Source organism: Bemisia tabaci, chromosome 2 (genome assembly GCF_918797505.1).
Source record: "Bemisia tabaci chromosome 2, PGI_BMITA_v3".
Lineage (NCBI taxonomy): Eukaryota > Metazoa > Arthropoda > Insecta > Hemiptera > Aleyrodidae > Bemisia > Bemisia tabaci.
In genome coordinates this window covers 73,970,247-73,989,680 of record NC_092794.1, presented here as the reverse complement: position 1 = coordinate 73,989,680, position 19,434 = coordinate 73,970,247, and the positions used below count along the sequence as shown (strand labels likewise).

General features: G+C 38.7%; 1 protein-coding gene and 1 non-coding gene across 6 annotated transcripts in view; one reads left to right on the top strand and one right to left on the bottom strand.

Moving 5' to 3' along the window:
* The first annotated feature begins 605 nt into the window (after nucleotides 1-605).
* On the top strand, nucleotides 606-677 carry TRNAP-CGG (transfer RNA proline (anticodon CGG)). Its single transcript has one exon. It is a non-coding gene; the product is annotated as a tRNA-Pro (tRNA).
* A 1,937-nt stretch (nucleotides 678-2,614) lies between these two features.
* LOC109039704 (dyslexia-associated protein KIAA0319-like protein) overlaps nucleotides 2,615-19,434 on the bottom strand; it is a 79,781-nt gene continuing 62,961 nt past the window's right edge. For all 5 annotated transcript variants that reach the window (XM_072296226.1, XM_072296227.1, XM_019055312.2 and 2 more), the window contains one exon: nucleotides 2,615-19,319. In XM_072296226.1, coding sequence (XP_072152327.1) covers nucleotides 19,198-19,319 — 122 coding nt within the window. In that variant the 3' untranslated portion in view covers nucleotides 2,615-19,197. The remainder of the gene's footprint in view (nucleotides 19,320-19,434) is intronic.

Here is a 19,434-nt window from a genome sequence, read left to right as displayed (position 1 = left end):
AAAACTCAAAAAAAAAAAAAAAAAAAAATGTATTAAAGTATCTAAACATATGAATAAATCATAGATAAACAAAGAACATTGCATGGAATAACATACTATAGAGGTACGATCGTGGACCGCTGTGGCGTTAGTTCACCGCACCCTCTGCCAGGTTCGCTGCAAGCGCGCGGTAACGGTTTTTAACACAGGTTAGCATAGGGAATTGGGAGTCCTTATTTATTCTCTTGGTCCATGTACCTATGATGTGCGAGTACCCACTTTGCCTCTAGATCCCTAGTCGTACTCACTAACGATGTTCGTAATCTTTGCAGGTCGCGCGGTGAGATCAACCAATCAGAGAGCGGCACAATCGTGGCAGTACATGGCAAAACTCTCCCTATGAGGGTACTCTAATTCTCTGATGTTCACATAATTTTTAACAGGTTATCCTGGACCTGGCTTCGCGCCATCCTGTTCCCTCCCGAAATAGCGCACTGTAAAATTTCCGTCGATGGAGAGCTCTTTAGCTCCGAGTTCAGTGATGAAAATTTGTGTTGATAACGTTGTGAAATGTATTTTCCAAATATTTTTCTTATTCATTGAGATTTCGGGCCGATCGATCAGATGGCCTGTTGGTCTAGGGGTATGATTCTCGCTTCGGGTGCGAGAGGTCCCGGGTTCAAATCCCGGACAGGCCCAACGAAAATTTTAGCCCCCTACCGAATCAACCTAATTCTCATGGTTCAGCTTCTCATTAGATTTTCCTTCCAACTTCATCGTAAGAAAATTGTGACTGGGTAATTCAGATAGGAAAAATTTACATTCGACAGAGTTGAAAGAAAATATGGATGAGAAAATGAGTCTTGCAAATTGAGCTACTTATACATACGTAGAAGCCACTTTGTGCCTACCTATACCTAACATACATGTTCACCTGTTGAGATACAATAAGTAAAAACTACACAAAATGTATGGTACTTTTACCTAGGTACTATTAAGACTGTAACTGCCACATAACTGTCACTGAAAAATTACCACTTTTGTGATTGACTTGGATGATACAATTCATTGATGATCTCGAAGGGGTAAATATCCTCTTCTCTCCTCCTCCTCCTCCTCCCCCCCCCTCTTCTAATCCAATGAGCTGAACTAGATAGGTACCTGTAATAATGTATCCTCTCTATTCTAATAAAAACATTTTTAAGATGCTCGATGGGCAGGGTAAGGTAGGAGAATAAGACGGTCCGAAGGTCGAATTTCATAGAAGGAATCAAAATTCAGGGTTTTGGCTGTAGACCTCCACAAAGGGGTATAAGCCATTAAACCTGCAAAATTAAAAAATAAAAAATAAAAATAAAATTCAGGGTTAGGAGAAAGTCCTTAGGTAAAAATATTGTTTGGCGGGTAATTTTTCTTTGAGACGTCATTTTGTTATTCAATTAAAATTATCTTCTCATCAACCGCCAACGGGCGACTTCGACGATTTCGCTGCGCACGAAACGGCCTTTGGGGGCGCGCAGCGTCCCTTGGGTTGGGCCGCGTAGCGGTTCGGGGGCGGACCTCTTTGTTTAGGTATTTTTATTGTTTCAGGCAATTTGTATCCGTAGTAGCATTTGTGGCAATCAGTTTCAACCTGGATTTATTAAAGAAAAGTTACAACTTATTGTTTGGAGTGCAAATTGCTTTTTCTTCCATTAGAAGGTACAGAAATTATTTCGACATGTTCCGATGCCATGTTGCAACAAGTTGCAACTTTATTCTGTATTCCTGCTTGCCTATATTTCTATTCACGGGTGCACTTTGAGGTTGGCATTGGCTTGTAACTTGGAGTACAGCTTTTAGTGAAAATTCCAATAATTGCTCATTTTTGGAAGTATGTGCCCAGTTTTCAACTTTGTATCAACTGTTATTTAATTTTCATTTCTTAATTGACGCAACATTAATTGGTTTGACAATGTTCAATAATTTTTAAGCAATAAATTTTTTTTCTTGATAGAGGGGGGTTTTCCTTCCCCTTTTTGAGTTGTTAGTGTATTAATATAGTTTTAAAAAAAATTCACTACCTCATCTCCAAAAGAAAATTTAATTTTGCCACAATAGGCAGAAGAAGAAAAATTTGTTTTCTGCATCAAAAGAAGAATTGACGAAGGTTCAATTAAAATTAGAGTCTGAAACTTGAACGTAAAATGGGACTGAATAATAAACGAACATTTAATACCATAAAATACGATGAAAACAATTAATCCATTCACGGGGGAAAAAAAAAAAAAAAAAAAATAGCATTGATAAGTTTTAAAATTTTGTTGATTACAGCATGAAGTCAAACAAAAAAAAATACTTTCAGTGAAAGGTTGGCTGCAGGGTCTAGAGGAAGAAGTAAGAAAGTGTCATTTACCTAATGATCTGTCTAGGATAGGTATCAACGGCGATCAAGTGCGTTGAGATAACGGCTTAGAAATATATCCATGAAGACAGTAATCTGCGATCTTGTGAATGGTCATTCTGGGCAAAATGATACAAACAAAAAGATCTGCTGTGGGAAAGAAGAAGAGGAAGAAGAAAAAGAAAAATTACTAGTAAGATTACTAGTAAAATTACTACTACTACAAGTAAAAGTAGCCAATTACTTGAAATGTTACAAACCATATACTCTAACTTGTTTAATTGAGTGGTGACATTTCATGACAAGCACACTGATGAAAGGGTTACAGGGTCTAAAAAATTCTAAAAACTGAGCCGTTTGAATCAACATGTGAGTTAGATTTTTCACAAAAATAAGTAAAAATTTACAGTAAGAAAGCTTTTTTCGTTTTCAACAAGTCTGTAAAGAAAATAAATGGTGTTCTACTCTCAGTAAAACCACAGTCAAATCCCACAAAAGCATCATTTACTATAAAAATTTCTTACAATTTTAAAAGAGTAAAATTTAAGTACAAAAACTAGATAATGTAACATAACATAAGAAGAAATTGATTAAAATTCCTGGTATTGCATCAAACAATTAAATCGCATTTAGCAAAAAGGAACTGGCACAATTACAGTGTTGTAAAAAAGTTGCTTCTTGATAATTGTGTAAAAAATCTCCCAGGGTAGCAAGAAGTTTTGGCTTCCTACCGAAAAATTGTTAATTTTAAAGGAAAATGTGTGTAAATTCTAATTCTGTACTTATATTAAGTATTTTTAAAATAGGTAAAAGAGGAAGTTGCACAATTTTGAAAACACTGGAAACGTACTGGTTCTTTTTTGCTGAGAACAATCCAATTGATCAAAGAAAAAAAGGGAAACATTGGAAAAATAGATATTTTCCAAAAAAATTCAGACTTTTGAGACCGTAAAGAGCGAATCAGGTCTTAAAATATATCACCTGCAGTAAAAAAATCAGATAAGATCACATAGGATTGAGACAATCAAATGTATACACAGCATATTACAGAAGGTAATGTCTGTATTAACTTGTGAAATAGAAATTTAGATCATTGTCATTGTTCTTGGCTGATCTAAAGATAGAAACAATTAAAACACGATTCTGTAATACAGATACATTTAACTGATGCATTGGATATAATGAAAGTAACTGCCCATAACAAAGGACTTAAGTAATTTTTTGTTGCAAGGGAGAAGACGCAGGATTATAGGTAACATCAGGAAAGGCAGGAAAAATTTGAACACCTGGGTTCTTCTCTAAAATACAAAGTGATCCAAGGTTAGACGACAAGACTGTAGAAGCATGTTCAATGAGCCAAAATAAGACTTTTTTGTCTTTCATGAAAATTTTCTTGAAGTGCTTTATACGAGGGCTACAACCCTCCTTAATTTCTGGGGGATAAATCGTTTTTCCTGAATTACAGCACGGGTAATGCACTAAATCTCTTGAAAATTGTTATGCAACCTGATACGCTGCTTTCATCTGTGACATTAGAAAAATTGAAAACTCATTTAAAGAAGGGGTTAAGGGGGGGGGGGATGTCTTAGGTTTGAAAGGCCAATACTGGTTTTGTGGCGTGTACAGGTGGTAGTATGCAAATCCCCTGAAACCCCACTTCTAACTGATATTTTGCGTCTTCTAATGTCACTGATGAATGCAGCGTATCAAATTAAGGGTGCAAACCAATTTTCATGAGATTTGATGCATTATCCTTGCCATGATGCGGGAAAATCGATTTATTCCCCAGGACTTGGCAAGGGTTGTAGCCCCCTTTAAAAGCACTTTTGGAAGTAATTTCATGGCAGACGAAAGTCAAATCTTGACCCAGAGTACACATTCCTGAGGTCTGGCGGTTTGCTCTTGAATTACCCTGTATGTTAAATATTATTTTGAAATTTTGAAGCATTTTCTCAAATTTTCAAACTAACATTAGAGAGTTTTTATGTACATTTTTAGCATTACACTGTGTCAAATTAAAATTCGTCTTTTGAAAAAGTACTATCAGGCCAATAAAATTTGCTATCGAGTACTATATAATTTTAACTGACGTTGCATCGCCAAGCAGAAACTTGGCATTTGAGCAGATCTCACTTTTAACCATTTTCAAGCACAACTTATCTCTGGGGAGAGATTTAACCACCAAGGCTTTCGGTTGTCCAAATTTTCTAGAGGGAAGGGAGGCAGGTGTACCCCTCCACTCCTACATGTAATTAGGTGTCCCAACCATCCTCTATGGGATTGATGCACCGGATGTCCTAGAGCACCCATCCACCATCTTTTTCTCGGAAATGGCTGAAAATTGAGCCTCGAGACGAAAACTTCCAGGGGTAAATTGACCCCAAAGAATTCAATGAAAATATGTTCAGCCCACCAAAACCCTATTTAGGGGGGTTTTAAGGGAGATCCTCTCGGTTTCGCATATTTCAAATAGGAAGGGTATGTTATGATTTTGTACTCTATTCCCCTAAACCCCAATTTTTTGGAGTTGCGGGACATTTTTGGGGCAAATTACAAGTAAACACTGTAGGCGTTAAAATTATCCGATTTTCAAAATCTAAAAGTCTCCTGTGATGATTGATGTGTCACATGAACCCTGTTAACCCAAAATTGTGGGGGCCACGACCCGCCATAATTTTGGGGCTTTGGGGGGCCGTCAGTCGAAACTTTCAAAAGGCAAAAGTATGTTTTGACTTCAGATTTGGATTCTACACAAAAACTTGTGTAGAATTGATATGGTGTATGGCCTATTTGACCCAAATTTTTTTGCCCCTTTTCCCCTCCAAAATTACACGGCTAATTAGGGGGAAATGGGGTTCTAAAGTAAGTTGAGGCAAATAGGCCATACTCCACATCAATTGTACATAACTTTTTGCGTAGAATCTAAATCTGAAGTTAAAACATACCCTTGCCGTTTGAAATTTTTGACTTACGGCCCCCCAAAGCCCCAATATTGTCGTGGGGTCGTGGCCCCCACGATTTTTGGTTAATAGTGGTCATGAGACACATCAATAGAAAGGTATTGATCTCTTCTCTCGGGAGACTTTTAGATTTTGAAAATCGCAATAAAAGTTCTTACTTTTGGCCATAGAATTTAATGCTAAAGTTAAAACATACCCTTTGTATTTGAAATATGCGAGAAACGGGGGCATCCCCTTAAAGTCCCCCCAAAATGGGGGTTTCAAGGGCTGTAAATATTTTCAATGTATTCTTTAGGGTCGATTGACCTCTGAAAATTATCGTCCCGAAGCTCAATTTTCAGCCGTTTCCGAGAAAAAGATAGAGGACGGATGCTCTGGAGCATCCAGTATTGCTCTTACAAGCTAACTGAGGATTTGACAGAGCCCTTAGTCAAACCAGTAGAGTACATTAGATCCCTATGTACTGAAGCGCCTATGAAGTCACTTTTCAAAGCTATATTGCCCAGCTCTCTTCAGACTAAAGCGAGGCAACTGGTGATGCCTTATACGCAAGTTACCAGCTTCTGGCTTTCTGTTGGGTGTTTAGACATACAATTTATCACATAAAACCCAAGAGTTCCGCACTTTTTTAAATTTAATGCGAGTTTGGTCAATAATATTTACCAATATTTGCGAGAATTATCAATTTAAAATATCAAATCCCAAGAAACCTTGCAGCTCGCCATTTCTTAATGAGCCCCCATGTTAAAAACTGCGAAATATGTCCCAGCTTGGTCCTAATGCTTGACAAACAGAAGGATAGAAAACGACTGATTGAAAATTGACTTTAATGGCGATCCAGTGCTTGATGACTCTAATGTACTCAATGGTTAAATCCTATCAGAGCCACATTAAAAACCTAACAATATACTAAAGACTAGCACAGAAATATAAATTATTGAGAAACTCAAATGAGGAGATCAAGAGATGGTTGATTATACCTTCTCTTTTGATCCCTATTCCACCAATACTGTCTTAACAGGAATGTAAGAAATCACATTAAATACAGCATTACTGCTTTACTGCTTGACTAGAACTGAAAAAACAAAATTAAGAATAATGATTGGTTCGCCTGTGAAGGACAAGATGCAAATTTTAGTGAGTAATTCTCATTAAAACTGGCTCCAAGCTTATTGGTTTATCAAAACCAATCCTAAAAACTTTCTATATACAGAAAAACGTATTTTTTATTTTTTTATTTTATTTTATTTTATTTTTTTTTTTTCAGGGCAGGGCACCTAAAATTGATTCCCTTGCCAGAACTGACACGGCAAAAATTAAACTGATTCACAGGAAAAATGGACCACATTTTGCAATTGGGGACTACAATATCTGGCTCATTATAAAATAACATATGTGCCACTAATTTCCCTATGCAAAGAGGTGTTCTTATCTACTGGCCAGATATTGTAGTTTTTCTTTGCAAAATGGAGTTTAAATGTTCAGTAATTGAATGAGTTTGAGAATATGATTTACATTGAAGCACTAAAAAAATCTGGATTCTTCCGCAATATGGGAGGCTGTAGCTCGATTGTTGAATCGTTATCGAATGATCCCGATCGATAAATCCCTATCTTAGCAATGCTGTATATCGATCAAGGTCATTCGATATCGATTCAACAATCGACCCGCTGGTGCTATTGGTACCTTCAGGTAAATGATGAACAAACGGAGAAGATTTTAGGGAAAAAATCATTCTCAGAGCTGTCGCCGCCAGTAACTCCTTGGAAGTTACAAGGTTGAGGCAAAATCATACCGTAAATTGCTTTTGGCGTCTGATTCAGCCGAGTCTTAAAAGTAAAGTAGGTCACTGAAACTTCCGAAATTTGACATATCAGTACACTCCCATGCATGTCCTACTGATACTGGAACTTATTTTATCTGGTTCTCAGAAATGTTTGTCGAGGTATTATAAAATTGGTGATTTTCTATTGATATTTAACATTTTTTCTCACCATTTTGAGTTCATGATCAGATACAAAATACAGTACTGAAAAATTTAGAATTTGAAAGGAGAGCACATATTATATGTACTTTGAATCGGTGGTTTTTCTTCTTATTTTTTGGAATAATCTTTAAAAGAGTTACCGCAATGTTGCTGAAAATGTGAGATGCAATGCAATTTTTCGAACAATAATTGAAGTTTTCACAACATGCTGTAAAATTATTGCAATTTTTTTTTTTTTTTTTTTTTTTTTTTTTTTTAAAAATGTTATGAAATAAGAAAATACTTTGAGTAAGACAAAAATTTGCTGGGTCTGATCTGTTTAGTGGAGACATAAAAGTCGGAAGAAACCTAAAATTATGAATAGAGTTAGAAAATTAACTCTAAGGAGTTTACATGCAAGACTGAAGGGAGAAAGTTTCCAGCTCTGGCAACGCAGGCCAGAATACTTCGCTAGGGTCACGCTGAAAGATATAGACTAGTTTGGGTCTTCTTTTAACTCATCAGCAGATTACAGACGGTCAGCTGGGCTAGCTTAGTATCCTCTGAGATCCTAGACAGCATTTTGTTGTCATTGATATGACAGAAGCCACTGCAAAAAATAGCGATGCTAGTGCCATCTACCATCGCTGATGAGCTACGCTCAGGATTATCTTCTCCTCAGTCTTGTACTGAAACTCATTACAGTTCATTTTGAAACTCAAATTGTGATTTTTAGTTTTTTCTGGCTTTGATTTATCTTTAAAATAGTGTGGACAAAACACTATTTTACAGTCTTGTCAGTTACCCAAATGTAAGTAAACCCATATGAAAGAACATTGGTCAGTGTAATGAAATGAAAATTGATCAAATAATTAGCAAATTTTTACCGATTAAAGGCTAATTTTATAGACTATTTTTAGAAACAAATAGAGAAACGACTGACACGGCTTCAAAGTATTTACAAAAGTGCGCTTTCATGTCAAGTTATAATGTTTCCAGGACTGTCCTTCATGTCTAAAGTTAAATGCAAAAGGGTGAAAAAATCACTTTTCCGGCCAATTTCAAGGTACCAGAATGGACAATTCTGAACATCAGATGGAATAAGCCCCAACATCGATGGAGAGCATGTACTCAGATGCCTAACTTCAAAAGTTTCAGTGACCTACTACATACCTAAGCATTCGTTTAAGCAGGCACAAAAATGCGATGTTTGACAAGATTTTGATCCAACAGCGAAACTTCCAAAGGGCAGCAAAAGCACTAAAAATGATTCTTCTCAAAAACTTTTTTTTTCGTTATCACTCATCAAAACGTAACAGTTGCCGAGTAAGTCCCATTATAATTACAAAAAAGCCCAAAATAAGGCTTACCCTAATCGACAGTATAAAGGGTGACACGGGGTTAAACGGCCAGACTGCAAAGCCGAAACACCCCCAAACCCCCTCTTTAAATTGAGATTTGGATTTTTTTCAGATTATTTATAGATTCAGGGCATAAAAGTACAGAGGTGTACAAATTTTCATGAGATTTGGTTCACAACCGTTGCCAAATTTCAGGAAAAATGATCTACTTTTCGAAATTTTGGGGGGCCCTAGCTCCGACTAGGGGCACCTTTGGAAGAAATTTTACACAACAAAAAAGTCTTATTTAGACTCATAAAACACGCTCCTGCAGTCTGGCCGTTTAACCTTGGATCATCCTGTATGATTATTTTTTTATACAAATTTTGTGCAAAATGAAATGTATGAATGTAAGTTATAAAATTGATGTCCATGTAACCGATAACCAAATTCATTTCTGCAGTTGTACAAGAGACAGGTAGCACAATTTTGATGCGTAACTTAATTTTTAAGAGCAAACCCAAATTTGCAATATTGCAAAAAAAGTCAAATTATGGTTTCAAGCCCATATATCTGTAATTTCTAGTGCCTTCATAAAACTTTAAAAATCTTTGAAATTTAACGACAGCATCAATCATTACAGAAAAATGTGCATACGATTCATAAGTAAATCATGTGAAGAGATAATTGTAAAACTTGCGAGTTTGCATAGTTGGAATGAAAAGACTTCATAAATCACTGGTACGAGGTCTGTCCGGAAAGTATCCGATCTCGTTGATTAGCTCGCCATCAACGGTTGATAAGAGGTTGGGGCTTGAGATCATCTTTGCAGGGACTCTCCTGAGTGCAGGAGCACAGCCAGATTATCACCTGTTGAACCAGTCGTTGGTAATTTGCTGATCAATGCGTGCTATTCTGCTGTGATCGTCGGATTTCGTTTTTCCTAAAAAAGAAGTAAAGGAGAGTGGGGTGGGAAGAGTTTGTGAAGATCATCACAAGGGATGCTTCTTGGGTCTACGGGTACGACCCTGGGATAAAAGTGCAATCGTCAGTTTCAAGCGCACATGGGAGACCTTGCCCGTAGAAAGCTCGGAAGAGTCGCAGCAATGTAAAGACAATGTTGACTGTCTTCTTCGATCATGAAGGTGTCGTCCATCATGAATACACTCCCCAAGGCCCTTTATGTCAGTATGCACTCAGTGATATTTTATCTTGATTTGTCTCTTGGTTTCCCCAGTCGCTCACTTGGAGCGCTCTGTTTGTTTTTTGTCTCTCACTATGATGAGGATGTGACCTCTAGATGTTCTTTTGTGCTCTCTCTCTGCTTTTTGTTCAATAAATAAAAAGCCTACTTTGTGAGATATGGACGATTTTTCTTTTCATCCACTGTTTTTAGTTTTTTAGACTTCAACAGATTATGAGACTTAAGCGCTCCGATAACCGAAGAAGTGCGTTCTCAATGGACTTGAACTTGAACTTTCGTGCGTTGTGAGAATCGGTTAATTGATGGCCCGGTGATTGTGTCTCAGATCAGCCTATGTGCGTTCTCAATGGACTTGAACTTGAACTTTCGTGCGTTGTGAGAATCGGTTAATTGGTGGCCCGGTGATTGTGTTTCAGTTCAGCCTATAAGTTGCAGCAAGATGGCAGTAGATAGTGACCTTAAATTCAGCATCCCGAAATTAGATGAAGATAATTATTTCGCGTGGTCGGTGCGAGTGAAAGCGGCACTCATCTCGAAAGCAACGTGGGAGGCGGTGGAGCCAGGATACCCAGCCGGTTGCGTCACCCGGTCTTACCGGCAACGCTGATTTAATCAATGCGCTTCTCGCTACCATTCAATCATTAAATGAACAAATTAAACTTCTAAATGAAAAAATTAGCCGTTTGGAATCACGTCCGGCAAAATAATGTTTCATCTTTTTTCTTATGAGTGTAAATATCAATTCATGTACTAATAATGTCTCTTTGTCTGTTTCTAACATGACTCATACGGAGCTGGAAGATGGCGCAATTGATTTTGACAATATGACTAATCTCCCTGCTCGAAATTCGATTAATTCACTAAACTTTTTGGCATGGAATTGCGGTGGCCTGACTCGGGCAAAGGCTGAGGAATTCAACGTTGCGCTAAGAGATTTCAATGTGGACATAGCCCTCCTGTCAGAGACCTGGTTCACCAGAACTGATTATAAGAGGTATTTTACAGGATATAAAATTTATAATGCTCTTCACCCAGCAAACAAACACAGAGGCGGCTCTTCCGTTCTAATCAAATAATCCATTCAACATAATCTCATTAAAGTAATTGAATCCCAAGCATTTCAAACGGCCGTTATCAGTGTTCACACCGAACTCGGCGTTTTTAATGTCGCCTCAATCTATACTCCTCCAAAAAATGTACTTTCAACAGCCGATTATACCAGTTTTCTGGATGAACTGGGTCCCACTTATCTTGAGGGAGGCGATTGGAATGCTAAAAATCCTCGTTGGGGATCCAGGATTGTAAACCCAAAAGGTGAATCCCTACTGGAGGCTGTAAATAAAGCCGGGGGTAATTTCATCACACCCGGAAAACCTACAAACTTCCCCACTATTCCTGGCCATCAGGCGGATTTGATTGACTTTTTTGTGTACAAAAATTTAAATCTGATCGATCGCACTTCTTGTGACACAATCGCAATGAAGAAACTAGCAGGACATGCACAGATTATCATGTCCATATTCACAAATCCCATTTTAGCAGATCGCCCCCCAGTCATATGTTCTAAAAGGACAAATTGGGACCAGTTTCGTTCTGATCTTGAATCTTTAATTGAAAATAACGTTCCAATCGCCTCCCCTGCGGATATCGACAGAGAGACGGAGCTGTTGGTGGAACAAATACAAAAATGCGCCATATCTAATACTCCGGTGGCCACAAACAAAATTCGGCCTTATTCTATCGCAAAAGACCTCCTCAAACTTATCAGATACAAACGCAAAGCAAAACGCATTTCAGATAATACCCACTATCCAGAAGACATTTCTCACTCTAACAGGTTAAATAAAATTGTAAAAAAACGAACAGAAGAATTTTTAAACAAAAAATTCGAAAATTTCATCAGTTCGCTTTCCCCCATGGCAGATAAAAATTATTCCCTTTGGGCTGCCACTAAATACTTAAAACGCCCCAAGCAACTGAAATTTCCTATTCGTAAAAAAGATAACACTTGGGCTAATAGCGATTTAGAAAAGGCTGAAGTGCTCGCTGACCATTTCGAGGCTGTTTTTCAGCCCCACGAGAACATTGAACTTCCTTACTCAGATTCAGAAGGCTCATCTTCCGCTGATAGCTCCGACTCGGACCCGCAAGGACAGGGGGAGGTGTCCGCATTGAAACCAAAAAAAGTCAAGAAAATCCCACCAGTCAAAATCAAATCCATATCTCCTTCTGAGATTATAAAGGAGATTAAAGGAAAGATCAAAGCCAAAAAAGCCCCCGGCTTTGATAAAATCTCCGGTCTTATTCTAAAAAATCTCCCAAATAAGGCAATAATGAAATTGGTCGGTATCTTCAATGCTGTTCTACGATTTAAATACATTCCCACACAATGGAAAATGGCAGAAATTATCACTCTGCTCAAACCAGATAAACCGCCTGCAGAATCTGCATCGTACCGGCCAATTTCTTTGTTGCCAGTTCTGGGAAAACTGTTTGAAAAGTTGTACATAAAACGTCTCAATGAAATAGTCAAACAAAATAATTTAATTATCGATGCACAATTTGGCTTTCGAGCTCAGCATTCGACAGTTGATCAATTACATCGCATCACAAAATTCATTGAGGACGCCCTTGAAAAGGGGGAATATTGTGTGGCGGTTTTTCTTGATGTTGCACAAGCGTTCGATCGTGTCTGGCACGAGCGTCTCATTGGAAAGCTTTTCTCAATGCTCCCTTGTAACCATGTGGAGCTCCTGTCTTCTTTTCTCACAGGGAGACAATTTCGAGTTCGTTACGAAAACTCAACCTCTGGTTTCAGACCCATTAGAGCAGGAGTTCCTCAGGGTTCTTGCTTGTCCCCCCTTCTTTACTCTCTCTTTACAGCGGATATCCCACAGTCCGGGAGGAGGGGTAAGTTGGGAGTTTACGCCGATGATACTCTCGTGTTGGCTTCGTCTAAGAGCTATAGAGAGGCACGTCATACAACTCAACAACACTTGAATAAAATCAACAAGTGGACTTTGAGAGATAAAACAAAGTTAAATGCCACAAAATCGGTAGAAGTAATCTTTACAAATCGCCCTTATAAACACATTCCACTTTCCCTAGGGAACGATATAATTCCACATGACACAACTGCCAAATATCTCGGACTTCACTTGGATTCCAGGCTCAGGTGGGGCACCCATATTAAAAAGAAAGTAGCCCAGCTACGTTTAAAGTTCTCTAATATGCAGTGGCTCGTCGGACGAAAGTCACGGTTACCTTTAAATATCAAGTTACTCCTCTACAAGTCAATGTTGAGGCCTGTTTGGAGCTATGGCTGCCAATTGTGGGGTTGTGCAGCCAAAACAAATTTAGATAAGATAGAAGTAATACAAATGAAAATCCTGAGAAGCATAGCTAAAGCTCGTTGGTACGAGAGGAATGTCGATATCCGGGCAGACCTCGACATTGATTCTGTGGAGGACTACATCACCAAGATGTACACCGCATATGAGAGCAGGTTGCATCGGCACCCCAACCCTGAAGCGCTCGCGCTCTTGGAATGGGACCGATGCCTCCGCCGATTAAAACGTCGCAAGCCCCATGAGCTTGGAATCCAGGGGTTCTCAAAATTCTCATAATATTAATCATCGTGCCTCTCTACGCTCTTAGGACGTGATCGGAGGTTCTTGGCCTTTGACCGAGTCCGGTCGCCAAAATCCAACAATTAAAACAAAAAGACATTTTTAATTTGAATTAATTGTGCCTTATTAGCTTCTCAATGCATTAGAGATAGTATGTACTTTATAATTTGTAGTATTAGTAGTTAAGTATTAAACTTAATAGTTAAATTAAGCTTTTAAAAGACAAAAATTTTGTCTAAAAGTGTTAAATTGTGCAGTATAATATTATGTGCAAATAAAAAAAAAAAAAAAAAAAAAAAAAAACCCAGCCGGTGTAATTTTGACCGAGGCGCAGGAGATCAAAAATTCAAAGGCTTTGGCATTCTTGTTACTTGTGGTAAGTGACTATCATCTGAATGACATTGGAGATTGCACGAGGGCTAGAGAGGCATGGGACATCCTCCATGAAGCACATTCCAGTTATGGCTTGTTGCATCAAATTATTTTGACCAAAGAGCTGTTCAACGTTTCGAAGGATGAAGAAACTAGTGTCCATGATTATGTTGGTAAAATCCAGAATTGTTACCGGAAAATATCTAAGGTGGGAATTGAATTCCCTGACCAAACCCTGGCCTTAATTGTCTTGATGGGCTTGCCAATGGAGAAGTATGAGGGTTTTGTCCGAGGATTAGAACAAGAGGAGTCGAAGTTAACGCTCAACTTGGTTAAGACCAAACTCCTGTTGGAAGAGAAGCGAATGAAACGTGATGATGGTGTTGTAGTGGCAAAGGTTCTTACTACTAGAAGCGATAAGCCGAAGAAGAAAAAACAGAAGAAACCTGTCATATGCTTTACGTGTGGCACTAGTGGGCACAAATCTCCTGAATGTAGCAAATTTAAAGAAATGATGAAAAAGGCTGGACGCGAAGAAGAAGTGGGACCATTAGAGAAGAAACTGTCCAACGTTCGCTTAGATGATGTTCAGGTATTATGTGCAAACAAAAATTCAACACTAAGGTGTCCCGGTTTATTTTTATTGGATTCCGGAGCCTCCGATCATATGGTCAACGATGCATCTCTATTGGAAAACTATTCGAAAACTCGTGGTAGTGTGAAGGTTGGCGATGGCAGCCCAATCGAAGTAGTAGGATCTGGTGCTTTGCGTATGACTATGTCCAGCGATTGTGGTGAGTCGACTATTTTACTTACTCATGCCCTTTGCGTTCCATCCCTAAAAGATAACATCATATCTGTCGGCAAACTTGAGGAGAAAGGTGCAGAAATTATTTTTTCTGATGGGAAAGCCACAGCTTCCAAGAATGGGTGGCTCTTGTTTATGGCTTTCCGTATTGGCACCATGTATGTTGTCACAACTACTGATTTTAATGGCGAAATTGGTGATGTTGAAAGTATGGTTGTGAGGGTATCATTGTCAACATGGCATGAGCGAATGGGTCATGTGCATTTAGAAGCATTGAAAAACCTTCCGATAAGGGCAATTGAAGCTAAAGAAGCCCAAACTGATTGTGAAGTGTGCATAAAATCAAAGTTAAAGAAGAGTCCATTCCCGGATCGGAGTGAAAGAACGGAAAATGTCTTGGCTCGCATCCATTCAGACTTAATGGGTCCAATTAGTCCAAATTCTATGGGCGGAGCAAAGTATATTGCAACCTTCACAGATAACCACACAAATTTTGTAGTTGCTGTCCCCATAAAGAATAAAAGTGATACAATGGGAGAATTTGTGAAATTTCAGAAAAGGGTCGAAAACCTACATAATACCAAGATTAAAGAGCTTCAGAGCGATAATGGTGGAGAGTACCTCAGTGGTAGGTTCATCAAATATTTGGAAAATGAGGGCATTTCTCATCGATTAACAGTTCCCGGAAACCCTCAGCAAAACGGTAAAGCGGAAAGAATGAACCAGACTCTCATGGCTGTTGTACGCTCTTTACTTATTCAATCTGGCATGCCTCAGACATTTTGGGCCGAAGCCCTCAATACTGCTTGTTTTCTCCGAAATCTCAGCCCTTCGTCCGCGATAAAGGGTATGATACCCTTGGAACTCTGGCTTGGCAAGAAATTGACCGAAAAAGATTTTAATAGATTGAAAGTGTTCGGTTGTCAAGCCTGGGCTGCAGTTGTACCTAAAGATAAGTTGAGCCCAAGAGCTGAGTTATGTATCCACCTTGGTTATCCGGACAATGTCAAAGGTTATCGCCTCTGGAGTACGGAACGGAAAAAGGTGATCATAAGCAGAGATGTTCGATTTCAAGAAAATGTTTTTCCCTACAAGAATCAACAAACAGAAATACGTGAAGAACCTTTAATGATAAATTTTGAGCAGTTTGATGAAGATAATACCGAAGAAACTTCTGATCATAACCTGCCCTTGGATGAGGTCCACGCTCCAGAAATTGGTGATCCAGAGGGAGATACTGCCCAACCAAATCCTACAGGAAATCAGGGTCCAGCAGTTGTTGATGTTACAGGTTTAAGGCGTTCTAACCGTGAGAGAGCTGAAAGGCAGCTGTGTACTCTACCTTGTTGCAACACTGTATACAGTCATGCACATACTGTACCAGCAAACGCTCATGAGGCACTCAACAGCCCTGACTCCAAAAACTGGGAAGCTGCGATGGATGCAGAATTGAAGAATCTTGAATCGCAAGAAACATGGAAAATTGTGGAACGTCCCCCTAAAGTGCGTGTTATTGGTTGCAAATGGGTTTACGCCTTAAAAGAAGGCCCTGATGGGAAAACTTTGAAATTCAAGGCAAGACTCGTCGCTCAAGGCTTCAACCAACTCTATGGAGTCAACTATTTTGACACGACTAGCCCGGTGGTAGAGAAGAAGACAATTCGGTTGCTGACATGCATTGCAATACAGAATGACTGGTCGATTCAACACCTTGATGTGGTAGGGGCGTATCTCCACAGCACGTTAGAAGAGGACGTTTTCATGGAGATTCCTGAAGGCCTGCCCTACAAACGAAATCGTCTTGTTTGCAAGTTACTGAAAAGCTTATATGGTCTGAAACAGTCCGGCAAAAATTGGTATGATTTTTTTAACTTCACTTATGTTAATCTTAGGATTTAAAAAATGCGTAAGCGAACCCTGTGTCTACTTCAGGACAGGGATCATTGTGGCTGTTTATGTCGATGATTTTTTGGCAGCCGGCACAACAGCTGCCTAAACTATTTTTAAGAATGAAATTGCTCAACATGTACAAGTGAAAGACTTAGGTGATGTTAGCGTATTTCTGTCGATTCAATTTGAACGCCCAGAAAAGGATGTTGTTTTTATACACCAGAGTAACTATATCGTGTCTTTACTAGAAGATTACTCTTTAATTGATTGTAAAGGAACGTCTAGCCCTCTTCCAAGTGGTATTTTTGAGTCAAAGGTTGAAGAGGAGTGCTTTGACAAAGAAACGTATCAGAGAGCAATTGGCAGTCTTTTGTACCTCAGCACTTGCACTCGCCCTGATATTGCGCTTGCAGTTTGTAAGCTAAGTCAATTCTGTGCTAATCCCACTGAAATTCACTGGAAGGGAGTTATTCATTTACTTAAGTATTTAAAGAAGACTATCAATTATAAATTGTCGTTTAAAAAGGGAGGAAAGTTCACTTGTAATAGTGACTCCGATTGGGCAGGTGATAAAGTAACTGGCAAGTCTATCACTGGCTATGCTTTGGTAATTGGTGGCGGAGCAGTGTCATGGAGAAGCCGCAAGCAAAAATGTGTCGCGAGCTCCAGCACCCATGCGGAATATATTGCACTGTATGAGTGCGCCTGTGAACTGACATGGCTCCAAACGTTTATGGCAGAGATAGATCATTGTTTCTTACTACCCTGTAAACCTATTCAAATTTTCTGCGACAATCAGGGTGCTAATTCAATTGCACAGAATGACGCTGTCAAAGAACGAAGCAAGCATTTTGTTGTAAAATACTCTTTTGTTAGAGAATTGGTAAGTGAGAGAGAAATAGACACGGTTTATATCCCTAGTAATGAAAATTGTGCTGACCTCTTTACCAAACCTCCAAACTTTGCAATTTTCCCAAATGCTTGGTCTTGTAACTGATTAATTATTTTTATTGCATTAATTTTGCGTTTGTTTCTCAACTGTTTTTCTATTTTTCCTTAGAGGCTTATTGCAAAATCTTTTTCGTTTTTTTACAGAAATTACACAGAACAACTGTACCAAAATTAATCTTAAATGTCTAAGCGACACTTTGCGTCTCCTTTTGATTTTCAATGTAACTTTCAAATTTAAACAGAGTTCTGCGAGTAAATTTTTTTGGTGTTGCTCTTTAGTCCTTGTCTTAAATTGTTGTTCCTTGTTTGCCCGATATTCCGTAACTGCCTCAATTGTTAGTTTTTTTTTTCTTAAATTTCCTTTGTGGTTCAAAATATCCCAGAGCGAGGGAGGGTGTCAGTATGCACTCAGTGATATTTTATCTTGATTTGTCTCTTGGTTTCCCCAGTCGCTCACTTGGAGCGCTCTGTTTGTTTTTTGTCTCTCACTATGATGAGGATGTGACCTCTAGATGTTCTTTTGTGCTCTCTCTCTGCTTTTTGTTCAATAAATAAAAAGCCTACTTTGTGAGATATGGACGATTTTTCTTTTCATCCACTGTTTTTAGTTTTTTAGACTTCAACACTTTAAGCTGTGTAAATTTTCTCGGTAGCTCTCTCCATTGATAGTGAAACATTGGGGAGCATATTCATGATGGATGACACCTTCATGATCAAAGAAGACAGTCAACATTGTCTTCACATTGCTGCGACTCTTCCGAGCTTTCTACAGGCAAGGTCTCCCACGTGCGGTTGAAACTGACAATTGCACTTTTATCCGAGGGTCGTACCCGTAGACCCAAGAAGCATCCCTTGTGATGATCTTCTTCAAAAACTCTTCCCACCCCACTCTCCTTTACTTCTTCTTTTTTAGGAAAAACGAAATCTGACGATCACAGCAGAATAGCACGCATTGATCAGCAAATTACCAACGACTGGTTCAACAGGTGATAATCCGGCTATGCTCCTGCACTCAGGAGAGTCCCTGCAAAGATGATCTCAAGCCCCAACCTCTTATCAACCGTTGATGGCGAGATAATCAACGAGGTCGGATACTTTCCGGACAGACCTCATATGAACCTAAATCTTCAACACACATTAATAAATAATGATGATACAGTCAACTTTCTCTGACAATGAGTCAAACCCTGGCAAGACCCAGTTTTCCTTCGACTATACAGGTAATCAAGGTGGTGGTATTCTATGTAGGTCTGCACTGTCACAGGTTTAGCAATCCTGCAGCTGGTATTCCCTGATTCAAAGGGGGCTTCGGAATCGCTTTAGGCCCAGCTCCTAGAGTAAGAACTGCACAGGAAAAGTTTACAGTATCCGCAGTCTTATCACTATTTGAGTTAGCTGTAAATTATTACTATTTGAGTTAGCCATGAATTACTCCTATCAGCCTTATTAAGATTCGGTGGGATTTCTGAAAGTGTCTACGTTAGGAGAAAATTAGACTTAAACAGTACATAACTTAGAGAAAGTTGACTGCAATGATAAAAAAATAATAAAAAGTACTTGGTATTTTGCCTTTCAGACAAGTTAATAAATGAAGAAAGATATTTACAAACCAATCCAGCTGGTTTATGAGTTGCCTTAAAACTATAGAACAAAAAACAAGTTAAAACATTTTTGGAACTAATACTCAAGTCAAGGCAAAATGGGAAATCTTCAGTTCATGTGTTGATTCTTCGATCCATTTTAAAGCTCTTTCGGCCAGGCTTACTCAGACCATTACTCTTCCGTGCTTCAAAGAGAACATCAGAGTCAGAATCGGATTCAGTGACAGGTAAAACAACTGAAATAAAAGTTCAAAAGGTTTAGCTAATAATCTCATGAAGAAATCGACAGGATTGACTGTTCTGAAAAACTGAAGAAATGATGCAAGACAACTGCAAGAAGAAAAGAGCTTG